The following is a 25,871-nucleotide window of genomic DNA, read 5'->3' as shown; positions in this document are numbered from 1 at the left end:
TCTAATTATCCTCTGAAGTCTGTGTTTTTCTTGTTGGGTTGCAGAACCGAACCAGACAGTTATAGAGGTGCAAATGAAAGACTCAATAATTCCTCTGTAGAATTGGATCAGCAGCTCCTTGGGCAGTTTGAGCTTACTGAGTTGGCGCAGAAAGAACATTCTTTGTTGTCCTTTTTTAATGATGTTTTTGATGTTAGCTGTCCATTTGAGATCTTGCGATATGATAGAACCCAGAAATTTGAAGGTTTCTACTGTTGATACTGTGTTGTCAAGTATTGTGAGAGGTGGAAGTATGGAAGGGTTTTTCCTAAAGTCTACCACCATTTCTACGGTTTTGAGTGTGTTCAGTTCCAGATTGTTTTGGTTGCACCACAAGGCTAGTCGTTCGACCTCTCGTCTATATCACTGTTGTGTCATCTGCGAACTTCAGTAGCTTAACAAATGGATCATTGGAGATGCAGTCATTGGTATACAGAGAGAAGAGAAGTGGGGAGAGCACACAGCCTTGGGGGACCCCTGTGCTAATTGTACAGGTATTTGATGTGATCTTGCTTAGCTTCACCTGCTGCTTCCTGTTTGTTAGGAAGCTTGTGATCCACTTACAAGTCTGTTCCGGTACCTGTAGCTGGTTTAGCTTAGTTAGAAGAATGTCTGGAATGATGGTATTGAATGCTGAACTAAAGTCTACAAAAAGGACCCTTGCATAGGTCTTTGGAGACTCAAGATGTTGTAGGATGTAGTGCAGAGCCATATTAACAGCATCATCTGTTGATCTATTTGCTCGGTATGCAAATTGCAAGGGGTCTAAGAGCGGATTCGTGATGGTTTTCAGGTAGGAAAGCACTAGCCTTTCAAAGGTTTTCATGACTACAGATGTTAGAGCAACTGGTCTGTAGTCATTCAGTTCCTTGATGGTGGGCTTCTTCGGCACTGGGATGATGGTAGAGCGTTTGAAGCAAGAAGGAACATAGCACATCTCTAGTGATTTATTGAAAATATGGGTGAAGATGGGGGCCAATTGGTCAGCACAGACCAATGATGATGATGATGATGATGGGATTAAGGACAGGACAGGACTTTTAGGACATAATAGGATTAACCCACAACCATTAGAACAGCAAAAGCATCCCAGAACCCTATAAAAATCCATGTATTCCTCAAACCAATTTTTCAGCTGTCCAAGAACTACATGCTGTTGTTGGTTCTGATCATCAATAAACAGTCCTTCTTTCCAATCAGCCTCCATTTTATTTCCAGCGTCTTTCTCCCGGCTTGGAACTGGGCTGGATTTTTCTTTCAACACGCTCTAATTGCTGTTTCTAATTTTAATTTTTACACTGCCTTCATTATAATATTTTAAAAATAAGGCAGTAAACATAGCTAATAGTGCTTCCTCATCTTTCCCCCACAGCCCTGGGAGGTGGGTTGGACTGAGTGAGAGTGACCAAAGTCACGCAGCCAGCTTTTATGCCTAAAACAGATCTAGAACTCACAATCTCCAGGTCTCCAACCTATTATCTTAACAAGTACACCAACTTTTGGTATTTATTTGTTATCTCTTTCCAGCAAAGTAAGCTATGTTGTCCCACTAGGTTTTTTTATAGGGCCTCAAGGGATTTTAGAAAACTAATTTCTTTTATTTGAACAATCTTATTTTTTTTACAGAATCAATGAGTCTTCACTTTACTTGCAGCTGAGAATTCAGATTATAGTGACATCTGTATCTATCTACCATATTGCAGTAATATCGCTATTACTTAATATAGTACTAAAAACAAGGTAAGGTAGCTGAGATGAAATAACAACTCTGTTGAATCAGAGTGACATGGCCATCTAAAACAAAAAAAGTCTCAAAATTAAATCAAATAGTTGTTTTTAGTGATTAGAATTATATTTTTATTCCCAGGGATACATATATTTTCTTACCCAGAAAAATAACATGAGAAATGGGATGGGAAATGCTGTTTATTATTCCACCTCATGAAGCAAGTAAAATAACTTTTTGATGAGGTCTGATTGGTCACATCTCCCAATTTATCATTTTCAAATATTATTCAAATAAATATATTCTATATTGAATGGTATTTTCTGTTATATTTTTAATAGTAGTAGCAAACTACTTTTTTGAACAGAACAGGACTCTCAGAAAGAAAAATAAGCCAGGCCACAATTCCAGGGTAACAGATACAAATATCATTTATTCTAGCCTCTCGTTCTAAAGCATTTCTACTGTTAAACCAATAGAATTTCTTCATAATTTCTATTCAGGCTATAGTATCAGAAACAAGAATTCCAAAGCATTTTCAGCTACCATAGATACACTATTAGATACCGTACTAACAACAGCGATTTCACAGTATATGGAATCCAAACACTTCCTGTGAAACTTTGAACACGTTTTCAATTATTACAAAGAGCATTTGGTGAGCCACCATGGTGAATAGAACAGGACACGCTGCAACTGAGAGTAATGCTCAAATGCAAGATTTGGGCTACCAAAATCTCTTTGGAGTAAGGAGAGATCACAAGATCCCCATATGTAGTATGAACAGCTGAGTTTTTTGTTTTTTGTTGGTGAGCATTTTTGCAGTCAGCTTACAATTGGCTGGGACTCGCAGGATTCCATCATGCTTATAGCTGCTAATGTCATCTATGCAAACTCTTAAGTTGGACCCAAGTTCATCTGTGATTAAGAGATGAACCTGGATCAAACTTAAGAGTTTGCATAGATGACAATGTTGTTGTTTAAAGATTAAGAACATTCAGACTGGCAAGTTTTATTGAAATCATTGGGTGAGTTTTTCTACAATCCTTTTTTAAAAAAGCTCAGTTACAAGTTTAAAGATTTGTAAGAAAAAAACATTGTGGCATTTAGAGCAAAACAATTCTTAATGTTAGCTTTAGAATTGTTTAAACTGATTAAGGGCTTAGATGGACTTGCTTTAAGACTTTGAAATTAACTGAAAGGATCTTTTCTCATGGGAAATGTCTACATTTGAAAACACTAGAGGGCATCAGATGGTTACTTTAAAACTAGATTTTTAATGAATGGGTGCAGGAAGCCTTCCAGTTATTTACCTTTACAAAAGAATCAGAAGATATTAATGAAGAGGGACAAGTTCTGTTGAATAAAACTGAAATTGATTTGCAGTGGACTAAAAATAATAATTTACAAGAGAGATAGAAATAAATGATTTGCAAATGAAACTGGATGACAGTTTAATAATTGAAAACATATAAATAATAAACTAGAAGAGTGATCTGGGTAATTTTTTACATTGAAATTTATCCAAGTGTTTTGCTGAAGTTGCCACACTGGAATTACACACAGTAGATTCACAAAAACACCAAGAATTATGACAGAAGAGACAAGTAAGTTTCTACAAAGGATTTCTAGAAGATCTGTGGTTATTTTAGGGCACAATGATTTTTGGTTTCGTTTGCAAAAAATATAACTCTAAATCTATTCAGTCCATTAATTGGTCCTTGTGTCTCTTTCCATTATTCCCCTATGTATTTTATTTTATAGAAGTGATTTTACATAAAAGGTCATTTAGGTAATCTGTAAATCACCAACTCTGTGAGCATCAGACAAGGGTAGGAACACTTATGAATCATGCAATCTGCAATGGAATTACAAAAAAAAAGCCATGGTTTAGATTTAATGACCATAGCTGTCCAGCTATTCAAATACTGAAAAAAGTGTACAAAAAATAAACTGCTTTTTCCCAGATGCATTATTTCACATTCAAATCATCTATAAAAATAGGCCACTTCAAGGGTTAGGAAGTTCTCAGTGAATACCACTATTTACATTTACACATGGAAAAAAGTGTCATATTTTTATAAATGTACAGCTGATTCTTCCATAAAATCCTCACTACTGGAATCTTCCAAATTTTTCAAACCATTGTTTTCAGAATCTTCTGCTCTCCGTTTCGTACCCCGTTGTTGTGAAATAGAAAGAATGTATTTCATGTTATAACAATTCCAATCACAACTGCAGAAAGAAAAACCATCATAAAAGTAAGTCAAAGCAATGTTAAACATGCCTGCATACACAGTACAGCAAATAATCAGAGGCAGTGAAATATTTACATCACTCAATTATTCAACACATCATTCAATTTTCTGAAGCAATCTGAAAGCCGTCATGATATTTGAGCTACAATGTGTTATCTGTACATACAGTTTCTAATCAAATGTACTTTCCTTTCCACCTAGTAGTTAGTTCCAGTTGCAAGGTATAATATAATATCCAATACTAGAGTAAATCAGACACGCCTCTACTTTTTTTGCTGCCATTAGAAACTGTAGTTTTTGATATCATATGTATGGACTGTTGTTCAATATAGTAACTTTGGGCTATAGAAAACATGGAATGATTAAATGTCCAAAGAAAAATCAGACAAAGCTGGCACTTAGCCAGATTACAACCTGCCATAAATAATAGGAAAAAGGGAAAAACATTTTTTAAAAAATAAAATGATCTTATAGTGCTGTTTTTATTCTCCCCAATTAAGTATGGTAGAATAGAATCAAACAAAATACTTACAGTTTCGAAAGATCTTCAAAATGTTTCTGAATACTCTTTTGAAGAAACTGAACAATAGGCAGAAGTTTTTCTGATCTGCAATGGACAAAAATAGTCATTCTATAAATTAGGGCTGTGCAAATGCTCTTGAAAAAGAAGCAAGGTTTTTTTTCATCTGCATGTACATTTCAGAGTAGTGAAACTGCCATACACACACACATACAACAAAAACCACAAAAGTGGCGAAGAATGTAGTTGGTTCTTTGTGCCAATGCACATTTTTCTAAGCCTTTGCACAACCTTAGAAATAAGTCCTAGAAATGCTAAATATAAACACCCAAATGCTAATTTAGATTTAATTTTCAAAGTGTTAATGAGCTTGAAAGTACCTTTAACACATTACCAATAAAATAGCTAGTAGTTACAACAGACATATACATATACACACAGCATACATGTTGCAACTTTTCTTGGATATGGCAGTTGGAAGCATATCTGCTGCTTCCCTTGTATTCCAGTCTTCAGTCAAATCACCATAAGCCAATGAAAAAGAATGGACTTTCACTGACATTCTAACTACTGGCCTTCTGATGGTAAATATAATTTTATTTTTAAAGCTATCGATTGATAATATGCATTCTCTCTTTTTGAACCATATTAAGCTAAGTTCACTAACCTTGTTTTTAACTTGCATCCATGCAGCATGAGCAACTTCTGAGTCCACACGAGATAGAATTCCAAGTGACGAGTTTTCTCAAAACAAGATGCTAAAAATTCTAGGACCTTTTCTATGTACAAGTCTGGAAGCGATGAGCAGACTATATCGACTGTTTTTTTACAACAAACAAGAGGATGTATTAGTTGACAACAAATGAGTAAACATGTCAAGACAGTTCACTTGTTATGACGTGCAGAAGGAAAATGTCTGCATTTTTAGCAAAGGAAACTGAAGGCAAGGAAATGCTATATTGCATGACGTAATTCCTTTTTTCAATTTTCCTTTTATCATGTGATATTTAATAGAGAACTTTTACTCACTTAAAACATTCAAATTATTCAGGATATTATCTTTTTCCTTCTCTTTAGTGCACACACACATCAAGTTTTGCTAATAACTTAGACATTTAGGAAATCTTGTTTTCTGCAACCATCGCATCATACTAATAATAGCAGTCCAGCTTACTTTCATCATAGGGCACAGTTTCTAGAACCTCTTGAATCATTTTCTTCTCATTTAGTCGAAAAGCCATGACAATAGCCTTAGTGTACTCCTTTTGGTGCAATACTTTACGAATATTGCTAGGAGTGATGTCAATTTCTAAGTCAAATGGATCAAAGATGAGACTAGAGTCCAAAGAGTAGATAAGAAGACCTTCTGTAGTGGTTGCTGCCCAATTTCTTCCTGAAAGAGAAGCACTGTGATATTAGCTAAAACTATGGAGATGTGGGAGGGCAGATGGACAGACAGAGAAATGACGAACATTTTTCAAGTAATGAAAAGATCCTCTAAAAACCTACCAGTAGGAGAGAAACGGAGGCATGTCACTCTTATTTCTGGTTTAAAATGTCGAGAACTCATATCACCTGAAAAGAAAGCAAAAAGCAACTAAATAAATTCCTACAATAATTTCCTTGTACCATGTTTATCCAAAAAGAAGGCCAGGTCTTATTTTCTTTTGACCCCCAAAAAAACGGCTAAGCCTTCTTTTTGGAGGGTTCTAATTATTGATTCACCTCATGGCAGCCCCGCCCAGCAGGAGCCCACTGGTGGCCCACTTTTTCTGCTGCCGCATGCCACCATTTGCACACATCGCCCTGGCCTCCATTTCACCTTCAGTTGCCTTCTGGAAGGCATCTGCAGCCAATAATATCTGCAATATCACCTGCAGATAACAGATGCCGGTAGGCATCTGAAGACGAAACGGAGGCCAGGGCGATGCATGCGAGTGGCAGCAAGTGGCCGCAGAAGGAGAGGCAGGTGTCGGGGTGCGCAAGGCCTGGTAAGTAGGGCAACTCCACCCCACCATCCCCACTCTAGCTTATTTTTTACCTGTGTGCCTCGCCCCATACCCTGCACCCCAGGGTGGGTGGGGTCTTAATTAGGGTTAATTTTATAGGTGGGGCTTAATTAGATCACATGCGCTCAAAAACGTGATAGGGCTTCTTTTCAAGGTGGGTCGTCTTTTTGGAGAAACACGGTACAAACCAATGCTGACACTGTAAATTGATTCTTTCTACAAAAGAAGTGCAGCAAGAGAAAGAACCACACTGATACATTTACATTTCTTTTCTTTAAAAAAATGTATATCTCATCAAAGTCAAATTGTAGGACAGAGCATTTCCTCCATCAATGTTCCCCCACCCTGGGAAGTAAATGACTGTCTTTGTTCAACACATTAACCAATACAAATATACATATATGCATATAAACATATTGTTACCATCACAGCAATAATTTGGAACATTTGTCAGTTGCCAACTTTACAAACCTTTAGCAAGCATATTGAGATCATAGTATTTATTGATCCCGCCGATTTTGTCGTCATGAATTATTCCAAATAATTAATTAAATTCAGGCAATGTAGGGAAGGGGAAAAAGTGGGGGGAGGGTGGGATAGTGATACATATACATAGTAGGAGCAGTAGTGAAAAGACTAATGGTTTCACTATAGTGCAAGAGTTACTAAACTCTTTTTTAAGGGGAGGGTGGGAACTGACGGGTCTGGGTTGGAGGGGGGATGGTTGTGTCGGGTGGGGTGGAGGGTTAGGGCGGGTGATGGGGTAGCCCGTCGGGAGGAAACCAGTTCCAGCGCATGCTCGTGGCGACTATCAAATGGGTTCGGAGGTTATGGGGGGGAGTGTGTTCCTTTGTGTGAGGGTGAGTCTATTTGCACGGTAAGTGGGAGGGGCAGATATGGCGGAAGGGGGGGATCGTATCGACATAGGGGGTCACGCGTTCGATGTATGCAGGCGATCGCGTGCCCCGATCCCCCTGACTTCTCCTGTTCCCCGGATGGTCAAGACCCTCAGAGCCTGGGCCTTCGTATGATGTTATGCAACGCACGGTCCGTGGCCAATAAGGCCCCCCTAATACATGATCTGATTCAGGGGTGCCGGATATTATAGGCGTAACGGAGACCTGGTTGGGCACTGAAGGGGGTGTGCCCCTGGTCGAGATGTGCCCACCAGGTTTCCGTGCATTCCATCAGCCGAGGGCCCAGGGTAGGGGTGGAGGGGTGGCGGTTGCTATTAAAGAGAGTCTAGAGCCGAGGGAGACCACTGTACCTCAGATTGCCGGGTGTGAATCCTCTTGTGAGGTGGGGTCATAGATGTCAGATGGGCTTGCTGGTCGCGTACCTGGCCCCTTGCTGCGTGACAGCTGCCCTGCCCGAGCTCCTGGAGGTGCTTGCCGGGGTGGCAGTGGAGACCCCCAGACTTTTAGTCATGGGGGACTTTAACTTGCCATCTGCCGGCTCGTCATCGACGGTAGCTCGGGAGTTCTTGGCCTCCATGACGGCCTTGGACCTGACTCAAGTAGTGGATGGCCCCACTCACATCGGGGGAGGCACACTGGACCTGATTTTTGTCTCTGGTCAGTGGTTGAGAGATCTGGACTTAAAAGAAATAGTCATTGAACCTTTGTCATGGTCAGATCACTCTCTCCTTCGCCTGGACTTTCTGACCGCTACCCAACACCGCAGGGAGACGGAACCATTACATTGGTACCGTCCCAGGCGCCTGATGGACCCAGAGAGGTTTCGGACGGAGCTTGGGCCACTTCCTGAGGGTCTGGCTCACGGCACGGCAGAGGAACTAGCTGCAGCCTGGGAACGGGCTGCGGCTGGGGCTTTAGACCGTGTCGTGCCTTTGCGGCCTCTGACCCGGCGCAGATCCCAACCGGCTCCTTGGTTCTCCGAGGAGCTGAGGGGGATGAAACGCCGGAGAAGACGCCTAGAGAGTTCCTGGAGGTCCAGCCGTTCAGAGGCTGATCGGACACTAGTTAGATCCTATACTAGGACCTACCTAGTGGCACTGAGGGAAGCGAGGCGTTCCTACGCCTCCTCCCTCATTGCGTCGGCAGATAACCGCCCAGCTGCCCTGTTTGGTGACCCGCCCTCCTTCACCAGGGGAGCGGATGACCCGCTGCGGGACGTGCTGAGGAGTTTAACGGTTATCTATACGATAAAATCGTTCAGCTTCGGGACGGTCTGGACCAAAATTGTGGCGATTCAGGCGGGGTATCTGAGGCGGTCTTGGTGATGTTGTTTGGGATGAGTTTGACCCTGTGACTCCGAGGACATGGACAGGTTGCTGGGTAGATTGAATGCCACCACGTGTTTACTGGACCCGTGCCCTCCTGGCTGGTGCTGGCCACTCAGGAGGTGACACGAGGCTGGCTCCAGGGATCACGAGTGCTTCCTTGTTGGAGGGAGTCTTTCCGGCCGCCTTGAAAGAGGCGGTGGTGAGGCCCTCCTCAAGAAGCCTTCCTGACCCGCTGTTTTAGGTAATTATCGTCCGGTCTCCAACCCGCCGGCGAAGGTTGTAGAGAGTATGGTGGCATATCAGTTTCCCCTGCACCTGGAGGAAACTGTCTATCTGGACCTGCTCCAGTCCGCTTCCGACCCGTTACAGCACTGAGACGGCTTTGGTCGCGTTGGTGGATGATCTCTGGAGGGCCAGGGATAGGGGTTATTCCTCTGCCCTGGTCCTATTAGACCTCTCAGCGGCTTTTGATACCATCGACCATGGTATCCTGCTGCGCCGGTTGGAGGGATTGGGAGGCACCGTTTATCGGTGGTTCTCCTCCTATCTCTCCGACCGGTCGCAGACGGTGTTGACGGGCAGAGGTCACCCGCGCGCCTCACTTGTGGGTGCCGCAGGGTCGATTCTCTCGCCTTCTGTTCAACATCTATATGAAGCCGCTGGGTGAGATCATCAGTGGCTTCGTGTGAGGTACCAGCTGTACGCTGATGACACCCAGCTGTACTTTTCCACACCGGCCACCCCAATGAAGCTATCAAGTGCTGTCCCGGTGTTTGGAAGCCGACGGGTCTGGATGGGGAGAAACAGGCTCAAGCTCAATCCTCCAAGACGGAGTGGCTGTGGATGCCGGCATCCCGGTACAGTCAGCTGAGTCCGCGGCTGACTGTCGGAGCGAGTCATTGGCCCCGATGGAGAGGGTGCGCAATTTGGGCGTTCTCCTGGATGCACGGCTGTCTTTTGAAGATCATTTGACGGCCGTCTCCAGGAGAGCTTTCCACCAGGTTCGCCTGGTGCGCCAGTTGCGCCCCTTTCTAGACCGGGATGCCTTGTGCACAGTCACTCACGCCCTTGTGACGCCTCGCCTGGACTACTGCAATGCTCTACATGGGGCTCCTTGAAGGGCAACCGGAGGCTGCAGTTGGACCAGAATGCAGCTGCGCGGGTGATAGAGGGAGCCCCTCGTGGCTCCCGAGTGACACCCATCCTGCGCAGGCTGCACTGGCTACCTGTGGCCTTCCGAGTGCGCTTCAAGGTGTTGGTGAACGCCTTTAAAGCGCCCATGGCATAGGGCCGGGTTACTTACGGGACCGCCTGCTGCTACCGAATACCTTTCACCGACCGTGCGCTCTCACAGAGAGGGACTTCTCAGGGTGCCGCCGGCGCGACAGTGTCGCCTGGCGACACCCAGGAAGGGCCTTCTGTGGGGCTCCCGCCCTCTGGAACGAACTCCCCAGGACTTCGCCAACTTCCGGACCTCAACCTTTCGCGAGCTTAAAACTTACTTATTTATCTGCGCTGGACTGGGGTAGTTTTTTAAGTTATGGGTTTTTTAATGGGTTTTATCTCCAAATTTTAATTGTGGCCAATTTAAATAAGTTTTTTAATTGTATTTTAATGGTATTTATAGTGTTTTGTGTATTTTTACTTGGCTGTGAACCGCCCTGAGTCCTTCGGGAGAAGGGCGGTATACAAATTTAAATAATAAATAAAATAAATAAATAAATAAATAAACCATTGAATTAGCTAAAACATCACATATAATGAAAAACAAAATTGTCATAAAGCACTCAATAAATTGAAATATTTTCCAATGGCCATAACCTGGGGCAATGCTTCTCACTCCTCAATAAAGACACTGGCTGATCCCCAAACTAAGATTCAATCATTTTGTCAAATGAGAGGAAACAAAAGGACTTGTTTAAAACTTTGCCCGTTTCATCAGGAAAATCTAAATAAATCTAATACACATGATTTGGAGAGTCTTATTTAAAATTAACTAATACCTCTCCTAACTCCTGGAAGAGGAATGATAACGTCGTCATCATCCCCATTTCCCTCTTCTATTAATGCCATGCTCCCAAACTCAGTCATCTTCCTGCGATCCAAATATTCCTGTAAAATAAATTTACGACAACTTAGTCTATTTCAAATTCAAAATGTTTCAGAATACTCTACTTACAATGCGATGCTAAATCCTTTCTATTCTTCATTAGAACCATGAATTGTCTATGACTGATAGATAAATTGATATAACACTATAAAGACAGAGCATAGATAAATAAGAACGTCTTAATAAAGAATGTTTCAGAGCAGACAATGAAGTCAAAGACACAAATTTAAATTACTCAGTCAAAGAATGCATGTACTATTAATTTAAAAATTAATGTGTGGTAAGGCAAGTAGCAAAAGTAACCCATATTTTTATTTCATAAACTTACAAGATTTATCCCATCTCCAACACACACATACTAACCTCCATTGCATCTAAGGAAAGATTGCAAGATATTTCAAACTTTTTAATGAGAATCTGTTCCTTGACATGATAAATACAAACATACTTCGACAGACCTCCTGCCAAAATGCACTGGCCATCAGCAGAATAGCATATACTTGTAAAAGATCTGGAATCAGGAAAAGAATCAGTAATTTGGCATATATCACAAGCTTGGTACCACAGAGTTTATAGTTCTCACCCCGAGTAGTTACTCTGGAGTAATTGCAGTCTGCATCCTATATGATAGGGTTGGGAATTTTTCAAGCATAATTTTGTGCAATAGTCCACATGTGCAGATATACTAAATTTAATCAAACTTGTGAGATTTGAAAATCTAAAGAGGTATTTGTAAAAAAATTATCCCCATGTAAAATTCAAACAAGTTAAACACATTCCTGACTCGTTCACTTTATTGCTTATAACCTTTGTTGGTTAAAGAAATATAAAAAGGGATCTCATTCATTCAAATAAAGCTTAGGTTGAACTAAATCTTCAAGATTCCTTCCAACCTTTACAGTCCACAATTCTACAAGCTTGTTCTAAGGGTTCTACCATAAATTTTATAGATTCGTATTTTCTCTCTGGCTGGAAATTGATTTAAATAAATACCTATAATTTTAGGATTCAAGTATTCAAAAGAAAACCATAGAAAGCATGCAAAGCAAATCTCTGCATTCCAATATTAAAATAAGCCCATAGTAATAAAATTCAAACATTCGGATAAAAGATTCCACCAATTATAATAAATATCAGTTCAGAAAAAAAGACATAAAGGTCATAAGTATTCTACTCACTTGCCCTTAGCAGCTTGTTTGGCAGTTATTTTGTCCAGTTCCTTCCTCCCCATCTGAAGGTCATGTCGCCCCATAATTGATCCTGCTTGCACTGCATTTTCATGATCCCAGAAAGTGATTTGGCCATCCAAGGAAGCTACAGCAAGCTCACTGCCATCCGGACGAAAAGCAACAGCAAGCACTGTAAAGATCATGAATGAAATCAAAGGCAAGCTTTATTTAAGTTTCATTCCATTACATGCATTTTTATTGCATTACCTTTTATCCCTCAAACAATTATCAGAGACCAGTTGTTATATTTTAAATTTCCACAAGCAGATTCCACATTTCATAAAGATCGTCCTGTTCCTTATATTAAAGCATATGTGCAACATGGAAAGTTTTAACATAGTCAATATACTTTCCTATCTGATTAGTTGGAGGTTTGTGCAGCTATCATTCACATGATATTCAGAAAGGTAGTGAAAGCATGGCTGTACTCACAGGTCTTGGGACAGAATGGTGGTTGAGTCCCTGTATATGGTATTTTATCATTATTCAGACTTTGCTTTCTGGATGCTTACACTGTTTCTTGCTTTACATTGCTTATATTTTTAAATATACGCCACCAGAGTTATTTGGAATTAGGCAACCTCTAAATTGTATTAAATAAATTTAAAAAACAGTAAATCTCAATTCAGACTCATTAATAAAAATTGTGTCACATGGAAGTTTCTATGCCACGACTAGTGCTCTGAGGTCTCCATGTAATTTGGCTTCACTCCACTCCACCATTCCATAATTATTACAAACATCACCCAAATAAGATAAAGATAGTCATGACATTTCAACAGACTTACCATCAGAACTTAGTGCTAGTGTTTCTTTGGTCCTCCAGCTATCCAGCATGTCCCACAATCTGACTGTTTTATCCCAAGAGGCACTTGCCAGAACACACTTCACTGGGTTAAAACATAGACTACTGATTGGGCCTTCATGACCTTCTAATACCTAATGAAAAAAAGTATGTAACAATGGAAAATTATTATTATTATTATTATTATTATTATTATTATTATTATTATTATTATTATTATTATTATTACTTACCTAGGTAAATAATTACCTAGGTTGATATCTAGGACCCTGGCAGCAACCCGTATCAACCATTAGCACCAGTCAATGCTATTTGTGATGTATTTTTGAATGTTCAGTTGACTGAGTTTCATTTTTAATGAATAAAGTAAGTAATAATAATAGTAATAGTAATAGTAATAATAATAATAATATTGAAATATTTATTAGTATTCAACCAAGGGGGACATTTTATGTGTATGTTTGTATTTCATTTTATGCACTTTTTTCTTTTTTTCTTTGTTTTGTCCTTTTTTCTTTTCTTGGATTTTTTATTTTAACTTTGGAAATAAGTAAAACATTTATACTTGTTAAAAAAGGAAAGCATCATTTATTTTATCTGTGCGCTACTGAAGAGTCCAGTCCAATCCTTACAAAAATTGCACTACCCCTGTGCTCATGTGATCACAATTTGGGTACTTGGCAACTGACAGTTACAATGTCCTGCAATCATGTGATCATGATTTATAATTTTCCCAACAGGCTTATGACAAGCAGTCAATGGGGGAAGCCCTATTTGTTGAACTATTATGTGATTAACTTAACAACTGTGATTCATTTAATGACCATAATGATTTGCTTAATAACTATGGAAAATGGTTGCAAAATCAGGAGTTCTATAACTGTATCTGGTTTTATTTTTTTCATGTAAATAATCTGCTTTAAAATTTATAGGAATTCAATGTTTGATTTTAATAATCACTTAAAATTGTACCGATAGGACCTCATCCTTAAGGGCAAACTGTTAAGAATAACATTTGTTTCAAAATGGATTACTGCAAGCACCATAAAAAGTGTCTGTGTCTTACATCTAAAAGTCGTCCACTCTGCACAGACCACACAAATACTTCAAAAGAATCCTGGGAACCAGCTGAAACAATTTCTCCACTGGAGTCCACAGCTAAGCAGGAAAACTGTGTGGGTCGCGGGGAAGTGAAAGTGCGGAAATTGCGGTATCTATTGCAAAAGGTAAGAATAATATATAAAACTAATTTTTAGACTTAGGTTAAAAAAAACCTAAATGCTGGAAAACAGCAAGTAATTACATAAAATAATATTTGACTAGAATTTTCATTATGCTTCTACACAACAACCTAGTGTTATATGTCTTCTTCTGTCATGGAATATGATTTTTATAGGGGCGGTTTCCAAATTAGATTAACTAATACAATTAGATTAATTGACACAACTGCAGAAGAGAACACAGTCCAATTGGTTTAATGGAAAATTGCATCTTCAGACATTAATAAAGAATACACTAATCTTCCGATGTCTACTCCAAGATGGAACAAAACTAAAAATAAGCAAGTAAAATAATAAGCTTACCTGTGAAGATCAAATGCCCGCACAGTTCCATCAAGAGAAGCACTCAAAACAACATGTCCTGAACTGGTAAATGTTACAGCTGATATGATGCTGGTATGCTCAGTAAAGGTGACAAAGCAGAAGCCACTGCTGGTATTCCATACTTTCACCTGAAATGGAACAAAAAGCTCTAAATCGGCTTAAAACAAATTAAACCTTTTCAATAATTGATTAATGCTTTGACTTGGAGAGCTTACTATTGAAAGAACATTCCAATTCACCACCTTTAATAATTACCCCGGCAGGGAGGTTAACCAGTCATATTTTCAACAAAAAATATATAATCATCTCTTTAAAAGCTGGTATGCCCATAAATTTCACCTGTTGTTCATTTTTATCTTACCCTTTTTATATATAAGGATAAGGCAAAGAACAAACCAGATGTCATGCAACTTTGCTCCAACCAAATATTTTTCTTTTAAAAAAGTAGAATCACTCTTCTCTAGCCCAACAGGATTAAACAAACATATACAACATATTACTTTCTAACCCCTAAGTATGTTGGTTAGAATTAGAAAAAGGCCACCCTACTCTAGAATTTTTTTTAAAAGAAACATCAACTCATAAGAACATAACCATAACCCAAAAGATAAAATTAGACCTTATCATTCCAAGGCTGAATTAACAGTAAAGTATATATTAACAGTAGTTTAATATTATATATAATAGCATACTCAGCATTTTTGTAATGCTGACTTCACAAAATATGTTATTTATAAGCAAAATTAATTTTAAAATTTTTAGACTATTTAAATTCTCAATAAAAGGACTGAATTAAATGTTTTATTGTTTTCCAATGGTTCTGTATTGTTAGTATTTTTTTAAATTCCACAATTTATTTTAAATACCACAAATATTTTTAAGATTTAGTATTTCAAAATAATTTAATATATGCACATGCTAAATTATAATTTTTAACATTCATGGTGAATTATGAAACTGCATACGTAATATTTCTGACAATTAATATGAAGATATGTTTTTGTCATAGTCACATTTATTTTATATTGTTTTATATGTTACTTATCCTTATCTACACTTAATAATATTTAGTACAATAACTACAGTTTGATTTCCTTAATAAGATTGTTTTGGTTTGTCAAAGATAATCTCATAGGTCTTGACAACTGTGATTTTTCAAGGTTAATCTGACTAGCACTTGGATGGGATAACAAGATACAGGCTTGACTGGAAAATCAGAAAGTATGTTTGAAGAATGCAATGGAGAATCATTTCCATATTCTATTTCTAACAGATTTAACAAAACAATGCAACAAATAATGGAGAAAAATGACCTTGATGTTTATCTCGAACATAAATATTTTAAAAAATAATCATTTTCCTCAATGCAAATTCAAATTACATCAGTGATTGCTGGTTCTTAAACTGTACTCAAGTACTTCATGCATTTCTTTTTTAAAAAAAAAATCCATTCTAAAGTGATTTCTGCATCCAAAACAATATTGTGATGTTAGGTATTTTAATTGTGGAATGTTAATGTAATAGACTACCTATTTAAAATTGTTAACAAATTCTTTCTTGGTCTCCTTAAACTATATACTTTTAAAAAAATCAACATTTTAATCAACAGGCTTACTTTTCCATCATCCCCGCCAGTAACTAAGTACTGCCCATCTGGTGAATATGCAAGTGATACCATGCTGTTAAAATGGCCTTGCTGTTTCAGCACATAGGACTCACTTTGCCATTCCCAAACCAAAAGCTGTCCCAGACCTGTCAATTCAACAGAAAGGAAACGTGAGCAGTGGAGATTTCTGAATGTACCAGAAAGAGTCTAACCTTGGACAAACAGAGAGGACAAATGAGGAATGAATCACAAATATTTTCACTGCTCCTTCATTTATTTGCAAATTATTCCTAATTGAGGAATTCATTAAGAGGGTCAGAAAGATTAAACAAGATTTATTATGAAGAGGTAATATATATAAGCGAAAAGTTTAAAAAACAAAAGGGACTGTTTGAAGCAGTGGAGACATCATATATACAAAAATTATTTGCAAGGACAGAATGGCAGAGAGAATTACAATTTTGACATAAACTTAAATTAGTTACATTTCCATTCCTTTTCTTTCTTATCTTATGCCTTAATTTCTTTCTCTTAATACTTTTTACATTCTTTCTTAGCTTTGTGTACACAGCTTTACACTAAAAGAACATGGCATCCTGGATTGGAATATAAGTATTTATGTACAAATCAAAAGATTATCTTAACACTATTACATAAATAGGCCCTCCCAAATTCCTTAGAATATCTTAGTTATGAACCTGCACATCCAAAGGCAATCCAGTCACCGGTACTGTTGATGGAAATAGATGCAATTCTCTGGTCTGAAATGCTGAACAAAACAAAGAAAAAATTAAATACAGGTACTCCTTGACTTACAACACTTTGCTTAGTAATAGTTCAAAATTACAACAACACTGAAAAAAGTGACCTATGACCATTTTTCACACTTATGACAACTGCAGCATCCCATGGTCATGTGATTTACATTCAGATGCTTGACAAGTGACTCACATTTATGACAGTTGCAATGTCCTGGGTCATGTGATCACCTTTTGCAAAGTTCTGACAAGCAAAGTCAATGGGAAAACGAGATTCATTTAACTACCTTGTTACTACAGTAATTTAACAACTGCAGTAATTCACTTAATAAATCTGACAAGAAAAGTCGTAAAATGGGGCAAAACTCTCTTAACAAATTTTGGGCTCAACTGTGATCATAAGTTGAGGACCACTTTTTGATCATAAACATGTAATATATGGTAAATATATTACCATATTTTTTGGACTATAAGATGCTCCTGACTATAAGACGCTCCAGACTATAAGATGCACCTAGCTTTTGGGGAGGAAAACAAGGGGGGAAAAAACTGCTTCCACCTTCCAGCAATTTGCTTCCTTGCAGCAAACAGCAAACAGCCTGGTCAGCTTCAGCACAGCCTGATTTAGCATGAGCAGCTGATTGGTGGTTGGAACTACCTCCTGGAATACCGCCTATCAGCTGTTCTAGGCTGCAGGGATCATCACTGCCCATTGCTGCTAACAACGCCCATTGCTGCTGCCGCCTATCGCCGCCTCCACACGCCCCTTTTTTAGCCTCTGCGAGCCTCATTTTTGGCCCATTTCAGGTGGTGGGGATTGCTGCTGCCTATCCCAGCTGCCTGGAATGGGCCGAAAATGGGGTGTGCGGAGGCGGCGATGGGCAGCAGTGGCAATCCCCACAGCCTGGAACAGCTGAAATTGCTGGGAGGCAGAAGCCGAAGAGTGGAGGCTGGCGGGTGAATGGGGCTTCTATAATACACAGACATTTCCACCCACTTTCGGGGGGGAGTACATATTATACACCAAAAAATACATTATTTCAAGTACTCTTCCCACTAAACAAAATATATCTTTAAACAAAACTAATGAATTGTTATTTCTTTAATATTATACGTAGCCTCAATCTTTAACATGAATATTAATATTAACCTTAAAGAATGGATGAGATTGAATTCTGGAAGCTCATGAAGGTGAAAAATTCCAGAAGCAAATCCAGTGACCAATAGATGGATTTTCTTGTGATAAGCTGCAGCTGTCAGGGTGTTAAAATCTCCTTCTTTATTAAAAAAGTATCTGAATACATAAAGAATGCAAAAATTATCAGTGGCATTTTTATGTAAGAACAAATCATCCCAATTATCTTTCAAAGAGTAATTTAATAAATAGGAAAGGAAGCAGTAATGGTTGGTAATAAAATGCTGTTTTTATGTTAGCGTAAGCAAGAAAATAACGTTAAAGATTGACCAATAATCATGAGTTAAAATAATGAGCAGAAAAGCTTCAAGTATTTGCTGTCTTAAAATTTAGTAGTCTATTATGGCTGTGAGAATATCTACTAAATTTAAATGGAAGTCTATACAAGTAATCCCTGGGTTACAAGCATTCCCTTAGCAAACGTTCAAAGTTGCGCAACCAGTACCCCCTAGTGTTTCCAAGCAAGGCCTGAAACTACAAATTTTGGAGCACCACAGTTGTTCGCCCTTATGAAGAATCGCAGAGGCTCTTAAATATTTGTCCTGCATGTTGTGGGCTAAAATGGAGTTTCTGAGTGGTGGATTCGCCACTCAGAAGCCTGTTTGGCCATCTAGAAGTCTTGTCTGGCACCTTGCCGGCAGAAATGGAGCTTTCAGGGGGATCTGGGGGCTCCATTTCAAACTGCAACGGGCCGGAGGAGGCCCACAGAGGGCTGAATGGAGCCTTGGAAGCCCGGATCTGGCCCCTGGAGGCTCCATTTTGACCTTCAGTGGGCTGGGGAGGCCTGCAGAGGCCCAAACGGAACTGCAGAGGGGTGCACAAGGCTGGAGAGGAGACTGTTTGCTACATCTTCACAAGGTAAGTGACTCGGTGCGGCAGGTTGGCAGGGTGAAGCAATTTGGGGAGAATGAGGTATTTTAGTGGGTCTAGGAAGCTTTGGGTGGTTTTAGGCAGGTGGCTTGTTCCATCAGTAGCCCCCCCCCCCCATGGCCTTCCCCACCCTGAAATACCTCATGTGTACTTAACAAACCTTGCATTCAATTAGCGAATGCATGGGCGAAAGGAGGGAGTGATCTTTTTCAAGGTACGAGATTCACTTCCACGAATCCTCAGGTTACAAATGGAATGGACAGGCTCCATTACATTCGTAATTCAAGGACTACATGTATTGTCTTTTTTTCCTCATATCTATCACTGTAGTGGATGGCATATTTGATTAAGATTTTAGATTATTTTATTCAACTATTAGTTGCACAAGCACCCGCAGTATAGCAAGCTTTTATTACTGCTCCCAGTTGTATCTTTGCCTAATGACTGGAGAAAATAATGGCATGCAGTTATATTGCCAGAGGATAGAGACCCTCCTCTGCAGTCCTATTATCCTCCTGATTTTCTGGACTTCAATTAATAGACTTTTCACTCTTTGCCATCCTTGCTGGTAATGTTTGCAGTTGAAATCCAAAATACTGGGGTGTGGGGGTTGTTAAGTAATGCAAGAGCAATTGTTTATCTGAAACCATTATAACATATAGCCCATACTTTTAAGACTTCTACTTAAAAGAACTGATTGCAGTACTGTGTTAACAATTCTTTCTAGTTCAGGCTTCTTGAAATTCAGTGAACTGTACCTCGCACCTTATGTGCCATGCAGAACAACAATTTGATTACAGGCACAGCAACATTAGATTCTTTTACTCTTTGTTAGTAACAGTGAGATCAACAAAGACAATTTTGATATTTCTTAACAAAACCAGAGTTCTTGGGTCCTCCTCATCAGTAATATAAAAATTAATACATTAGGTCTCCAGTTCAGAAGGTTCAGTTTAGCAACCTGTTTCCAATCACTTCCACCATGATTGCATTCATGTTAAAACATCTCAATGTAGAGGTTAACCATGTAATAAACAAGTTAGAAATTCAATACATTCCTCTTATAAGTTTCTTTCATTAGAAACTCACTTACTTGGCAGCACATGAATATTTCACTTTTTTCTTGTTTTGTTTTTCATTTCCACTGGTTTTTCCATGAATCTCTTTGTCTCTTTGTGTTTCTAGCAACTCTTCATCTAGGTCTTTTGCTGACTCTTCCTGGTCAGTGGAATGGCTTTTGGAAGTTCTAGGTATCAGACCATTTAGTTCTGTATCACACTGCCACACACACAAAGCCCCATCACGGCTGATGGTGTATAACTATAATAACAAAATATAATTATCAATTGGCAAAAAGGACATTTAAATAAAGGAATTGTGCAGGAATTCCAAAATCACAAAATGCTACTTCTAATCTATGCTCTATTTTAGTGTGAGCACGTGATCTATGGTATATGAGAGAGAGAGAAACAAACTTCTTGAAATATTTGGGTGCATGACATCTGGACTGCATTTCTTGTTATTATATAATTATATTTACATTGGACCTGTGCATGCCACTTAATGACAGAGAATCGGGCAGTACAGCACTTCAAATTCAAAGGCAAAAAGTGGTTGGAGCCCTTGGGGTGTGCTCATCTATCACCTGCCTGCAACTTCTTCCCAGGCTGCTCTCTGCAAAATCAATGTGATCCAGGGGAAAAACATTTAAGGGATAGTATAGAAATGTAGGATGTGCTCATCTGTATACTTCGAAGCATCCTTTTGAATCTGCACAGCCCTAATGGATAACTGTACATGTGCATTCATTAGTTGTTTAAGTCCAAAATCTATAGTGCTAATTGTCTGTGGCTTATTAGAACACTGTATCAACTTCCATCATTTAAAGTATTGCCTTACCCACTAATGCATTAACATTGTAACTACACACACATACACAAAAGCATAAGAGATCTTGAAAAATAAAGACCTCACAGAGGCCAAATCAAATAAATACTAACCAACTACATTAACATAATATAAAAAATGTGAAAGGTACATACATCCAAACTGTTTTCTTCAAAAAAACAGGCAACAATTGCATCTTTATGACCTCCTAGTGCATAATAAACCAAATTGACCCAGCGTTCGGCTCCAAACACCCATGTTGACATATCTTTGCTACCCACTGCAAAACACCTAAAAGAAAAAAAGTTACTTCATAATTATTCTCTAAAGTCTATGATAATTAGCTGTTGATAAGACAAAACTACTCATGCCAGCTAGCTATCTCCCAACTGCTTTATGCACTGAGAAAAATACTGATGAGTTCACCTAAGCTATCCTCATTTAACAACTAGTCAGTTACAAAGGTGATGAAAAATGTGCCTACTCTCATTTATGAGCTTTGTCATAAGGGGGTGGAGAACATAAATAAATGCACTTAGCAACTGTTTAAAGCAAAATTCTTCCTTCAGACCCTGGTACTTCCCCAGCTTCTTATATTCCTTCTTCCTGATGTTGCTGTCATTTGGCACTGCTACGTCTATCACCACTGCTGTCTTTTGGTCCTGTCTTATCTACTATCATGATGTCTGGTTTGATTGATTAGTACCTGCTTTTCTGTGTGGGTCTGGAAGTCCCACAGTATCTTAGCTTTCTTGTCTCCATGATCTTTGTGGGATTTAGGACTTAGGAAGGTCTAGCTATAGCCCATATTCTAGGCAGATATTTCTGTACACAATGCCAGTTGCTTGGTTGTGCCATTCAGTATATGCTATTTCTGCCTGCACCTTACACCCTGCCACTAAGTGTTGGACTATCTCTGAGGCCTCTCTGAAATAGTCTTCACTTTGGATGTCTAGTCTGGTAGATCCCTGGGTCTTGGGCAATTGCTGTATCTATGAGCAATTGGTGTTTTGAGCTTCTGATGTTGTCCAATACCTTTCTGTGCTCATGTACTGGTCTGTATGGTCCAGTGGCCCACATATCAACAGATGGTCCTGCCCCTCAACTTCTGACATGGACCTTGTTAATCCAAGCAATGCCCAAGCTGGCATGACCCTCCTAATTTGTGTCACTCTCATATTTCTGAGGTAGGCAGGCAAAGTGTTAGGAGCTCTTTCACCAAGGACCTCTACTGGTAAGGTACAGGATTTGAACCCAAGACTTCCACATCCAAGGTGGTGCTCTTAACCACTATCCAGCTGCTTGTGTATATTTAAAAAAAAAAGTGAATTATTGGCAAAAGTGTAAATCTTTTTATGTTGGGATACTGTAAGAACTTTAATTTGGAAAACAGATGAAGGAATGAACAAATTTATAATCCTCGACTTACGACCACAATAGGGACAGGCATTTTAGTCCTCAAGTCAGTCATTATGTGAACAGTCCCAATGTTATAACCATTTTTACTGCAGTCATTAAGTGAATCACTACAGTCATTAAGTGAATCACATAGTCATTAAGCAAATCCAGCTTCCCATTTGATTTTGCTTGTCGAAAACCAGCTGGAAAGGTTGCAAATTGTGATTACATGACGACAGAATGCTGCAAATGGAAATAAACATGAGCCAATTGCTAAGTGCCCAAATTGCATTCTCACAACTTTTTTTTTTTTTATTTGCATTTATATCCCGCCCTTCTCCGAAGACTCAGGGCGGCTTACACTATGTAAGTGTAAGTGGTACACTTTTGAAGTGGTACAACAGTTGTAACTTTAAAGACAGGTCATAAAACACTTTTTCCAAAGCCGTCATAACGTTGAAGTATTGTTAAATAAATGGTGGTAAGTCAAGGACTACCTGTATGTTTAGATAAGAAAATATTCCTGAAATGCTTCAGCTTTCTTTAAATTAATGGAATGAGGGACATGAACTGCATATTTTCAGATTACAAATCATGAATTGAAACTAGGAGTCATTAACATTGAAACTAGGTATTTGGCTTTCTCAGTAAACTTCAAAAACCTACCTGGAATCATCAGTCCAGTCAATGCATGTTGTTTCATCATAAGCACCATAATATGTTTTGTCAAGAACAAATGCATTAAATTCTCTCTTTTTCCCTGGAGCATGGTACATCAGAGCAACTTTGTCTTTGGTAATCACAAATTTTCTGTTTTACAAAAATGAAAATAAATTATAGAAATAAAGCTCACACTACAGCCAATTTAGTTAATAAGTATTTGTGTAATTAAAATTATTTATGCTTCTGATGCAGATAGACTTACTTTCTGATAATTTGCTACTAGTATACCCACTCATAAATAACAGATAGATTGACGAGAATGATCCATTAAATCATTTTATCTTCCATTATATCTATTTTTCTTTAAACAAACTTATTTTCCTTAGTAGTACTTTCATGAAGCTTCTTTTACTTTGTTAATTGCTATTAATATTTCTACAAAAAGCAAAATAGTAAAATCAACTACTCAAATATAGTTTTTCATACTTTCCATTTGGAGAAAAACAAACACTATGGACAGGTTTCTGAAAATGGAATCGATGGATAACAGATTTACTGATCAAACTGACAAGTAAAGCAGATCCCTCTGTAAGAAACAGAAGAAATATTTCAAATATTTTTACAAATATGAAATAAAAAAAGTTTACATGTTATATCTACTCATATTTTAATTAGAATTTAACTCACACAAAGAATTTTATTTTATCTGCAGTTCAACTGAATATTTAAACAAAAGATTAAAACATTTTTAGTGAAAATATTAGAATACTAACATTTGTAAATATAAATTGTACTGATCAAATTCTTTCTTAACATCTTAAACAATTACCTTCGTCAACAAGTATAGCAAGATTTCCATCTGGAGACAGTCCCATACATGCAACATTGTACTGAGCAGCCAATGGTAAAGTTTCAGATTTGTTACTGAAAGAACAGATGAATAACATATCAAAAGCAACAACGCAGTAGCAATTAATACAGTAATTTTAATTACTGGTGTGTGTATGTATGTGTGTATGTATGTATATGTGTATATATATATATATATAAAATTTATTTCTGCCAAATTCATGAATTAGGTAAGAAAGCAAATATAGTGCTTGGTTTCCAGGCAACATTATATAATATATTTGAAGCAGAGTAGAAAACTAAATCCTCTATAGCACTAACTTATCAAATGCATTTCATAAATCTCTTCCACAAAACAGTAGTTTCAGAGGCAGATTGCAAAAGCATTTTTAACAAGCAATTTACTAATCATACACTTAGAAGTCACAGTACAAGAGCCAGATATAATGGTTCAAATGTTGGACTGGCACTTGGAAGACCCAGGTTCAAATCCACCCTCCACTCTGGAAGCTGTTGAGCTAGTATCCCACACCCTCAGTTCAAACAACCTCAAAGCTTTGTTTTTGTACTGAAAGATTGGAAGACAAACAATCATAAACATGCTTTGAGCTGAACAAACAACAGCATATAAATCAAATAAATAAATGAATACTTTTTCAGGTCAAAGACTGTAATTCTGTTTCCCACTGGACTAATCAGAGTGTTTCCGTCTGGAGTGAACTTCAAGTTTCCACATCGGTAGACTGTACCCAACAAGTTGGAAAACTAGAAAAATAAAACTGTACTTGCATTAATGCAACTTAAACAGAAAATGAAATAAAGCACAAAAAATGGTACAGTACTGAAACTCTTGAAAGCAGACAATGCAAATTTGAATAGGAATTAAAAACTATACATGGTTTGTAACCAACTCACTGCCAAAATGTAGAGAAATACATATAATACTTAAAACAAGGGAGCCACCCACACAAGAAAACTTGCAAATTCCCAAGTCGGCAAAGGGCCCCGTTTTTCTCACCCGGTAGGCGAACTTCATCTCCTCAGCTCCCCTCGTCCCATTCCTAGCGGCAAAACGCCTCGCACGTGAAATCGGCGAAACAACCGGAAGAGTTTCCTCGTCTCATTTCCGGGTCAAAAATGTTTCCATAGCAACTGGAGATCGCTTTGTTTCAACCTTGCGCAGACGGCTTGAGTTGTAAATCTCCGGAGACTCGAGCTCTGAAGCGGGAGCGTCCGGATTCGTGCGTGGGTGATATAATGTTGTAGTTCAGATTCAGTAATTGCTCTACGTATATTGGCCAGAAAAAGGGTTTAATAGACTTTTAAACTGCCAGCCGCGTGCATTGTTTCTCGATTAGAGACTCGCATAGGGTTGGCCTCTTCAAATTCGTACGTGGCCATAATAAAATTACAGAATGTAGTTTGGATGGTGGTTTTAGATATGGGCAAATTGAACAGTTGCCCAGAGTTTCACACTTCACGGCCTCTGCACCCATTTTGGCATAATTTCAGTACGTAGAAAAGGAAACTTAAGAAAAACATTTTGCTGGCCTTTTTTAAGGCGAAAGGAAGCCAGCTGCATCAATATACTGTTTGTTTTCTGACATTTGGGACAGCCTTTTTGTAGGTAAATTCTCAAACTATTTGAACGGTCAGATTGTATGTCACTATTACTCTGGGACAATAACGAGGAAAACGAGGACAATCAGTGTGATGCATTAGATCAGGAGTCTGCAAACTTGGCTCTTTTAAGACTTGTGGACTTCATCTCCTAACAAAGCTGTCTGAGGAACTCTAGGAGTTGAAGTTCACAAGTCTTAAAAGAGCCAAGTTTGCAGACCCCTGCATTAGATAAATACGTCGATCATTGCCACACACACACAAAAAACAGCTTATAATAATTGTGCAGGTCCCACTTATATTTCTAGACATTGCATTACAGTCTCTACTACTAGAGACTACTAGAGTCCTGAGAGTGGTGATCTCATGGGTGTTGCTCTGACAGTTAGTTTACTTGTCAAACTGAATGTAGGTAGTGAGGCAGAGGTTGATGAGGTCTCAGATTCTAGGTATTTTGATCTTAGTATATTTGGCTAGGTT

At 38.6% G+C, this 25,871-nt stretch overlaps 1 protein-coding gene across 3 annotated transcripts; it reads right to left on the bottom strand.

Moving 5' to 3' along the window:
• Nucleotides 1–545: 545 nt before the first annotated feature.
• On the bottom strand, nt 546–24,868 carry PWP2 (PWP2 small subunit processome component). 3 transcript variants are annotated; one of them, XM_058186007.1, is made up of 21 exons: nt 24,790–24,868; nt 24,424–24,536; nt 23,752–23,846; nt 23,409–23,508; nt 22,926–23,069; nt 21,017–21,152; nt 20,068–20,294; nt 18,060–18,203; nt 16,850–16,920; nt 16,161–16,297; nt 14,525–14,673; nt 14,008–14,155; nt 12,925–13,075; nt 12,086–12,266; nt 11,271–11,418; nt 10,801–10,909; nt 6,053–6,118; nt 5,718–5,936; nt 5,211–5,361; nt 4,556–4,630; nt 547–4,000 (listed from the first exon to the last, which is right to left on the bottom strand). In XM_058186007.1, the coding sequence occupies exons 1-21, from the start codon at nt 24,805–24,807 to the stop codon at nt 3,844–3,846; spliced, it is 2,739 nt and encodes a 912-aa protein (XP_058041990.1). In that variant the 5' UTR covers nt 24,808–24,868; the 3' UTR covers nt 547–3,843. The 3 variants fall into 3 exon arrangements, with proteins under 3 accessions (XP_058041991.1, XP_058041992.1, XP_058041990.1); XM_058186008.1 differs by lacking the exons at nt 23,409–23,508; nt 24,790–24,868 and having other exon boundaries at nt 546–4,000; nt 24,424–24,777; XM_058186009.1 differs by lacking the exons at nt 23,752–23,846; nt 24,424–24,536; nt 24,790–24,868 and having other exon boundaries at nt 546–4,000; nt 22,926–23,070; nt 23,414–23,510.
• Between the last annotated feature and the right edge of the window lie 1,003 nt (nt 24,869–25,871).

The sequence above is a fragment of the Ahaetulla prasina genome, chromosome 5, assembly GCF_028640845.1.
Source record: "Ahaetulla prasina isolate Xishuangbanna chromosome 5, ASM2864084v1, whole genome shotgun sequence".
Lineage (NCBI taxonomy): Eukaryota > Metazoa > Chordata > Lepidosauria > Squamata > Colubridae > Ahaetulla > Ahaetulla prasina.
This window is presented reverse-complemented; position numbering and strand designations above follow the sequence as displayed.

What these genes read in the sequence shown, in the direction of transcription:
- PWP2 (XM_058186007.1), bottom strand. An exon ending in GATTGCCTTTGGATGTGCAG is followed by an intron (nt 16,298 to 16,849) that starts GTTCATAACTAA and finishes TTGAATTGACAG; the next exon opens with GTCTGGGACAGCTTTTGGTT. An exon ending in GGATGCAAGTTAAAAACAAG is followed by an intron (nt 4,631 to 5,210) that starts GTTAGTGAACTT and finishes TGTCCATTGCAG; the next exon opens with ATCAGAAAAACTTCTGCCTA.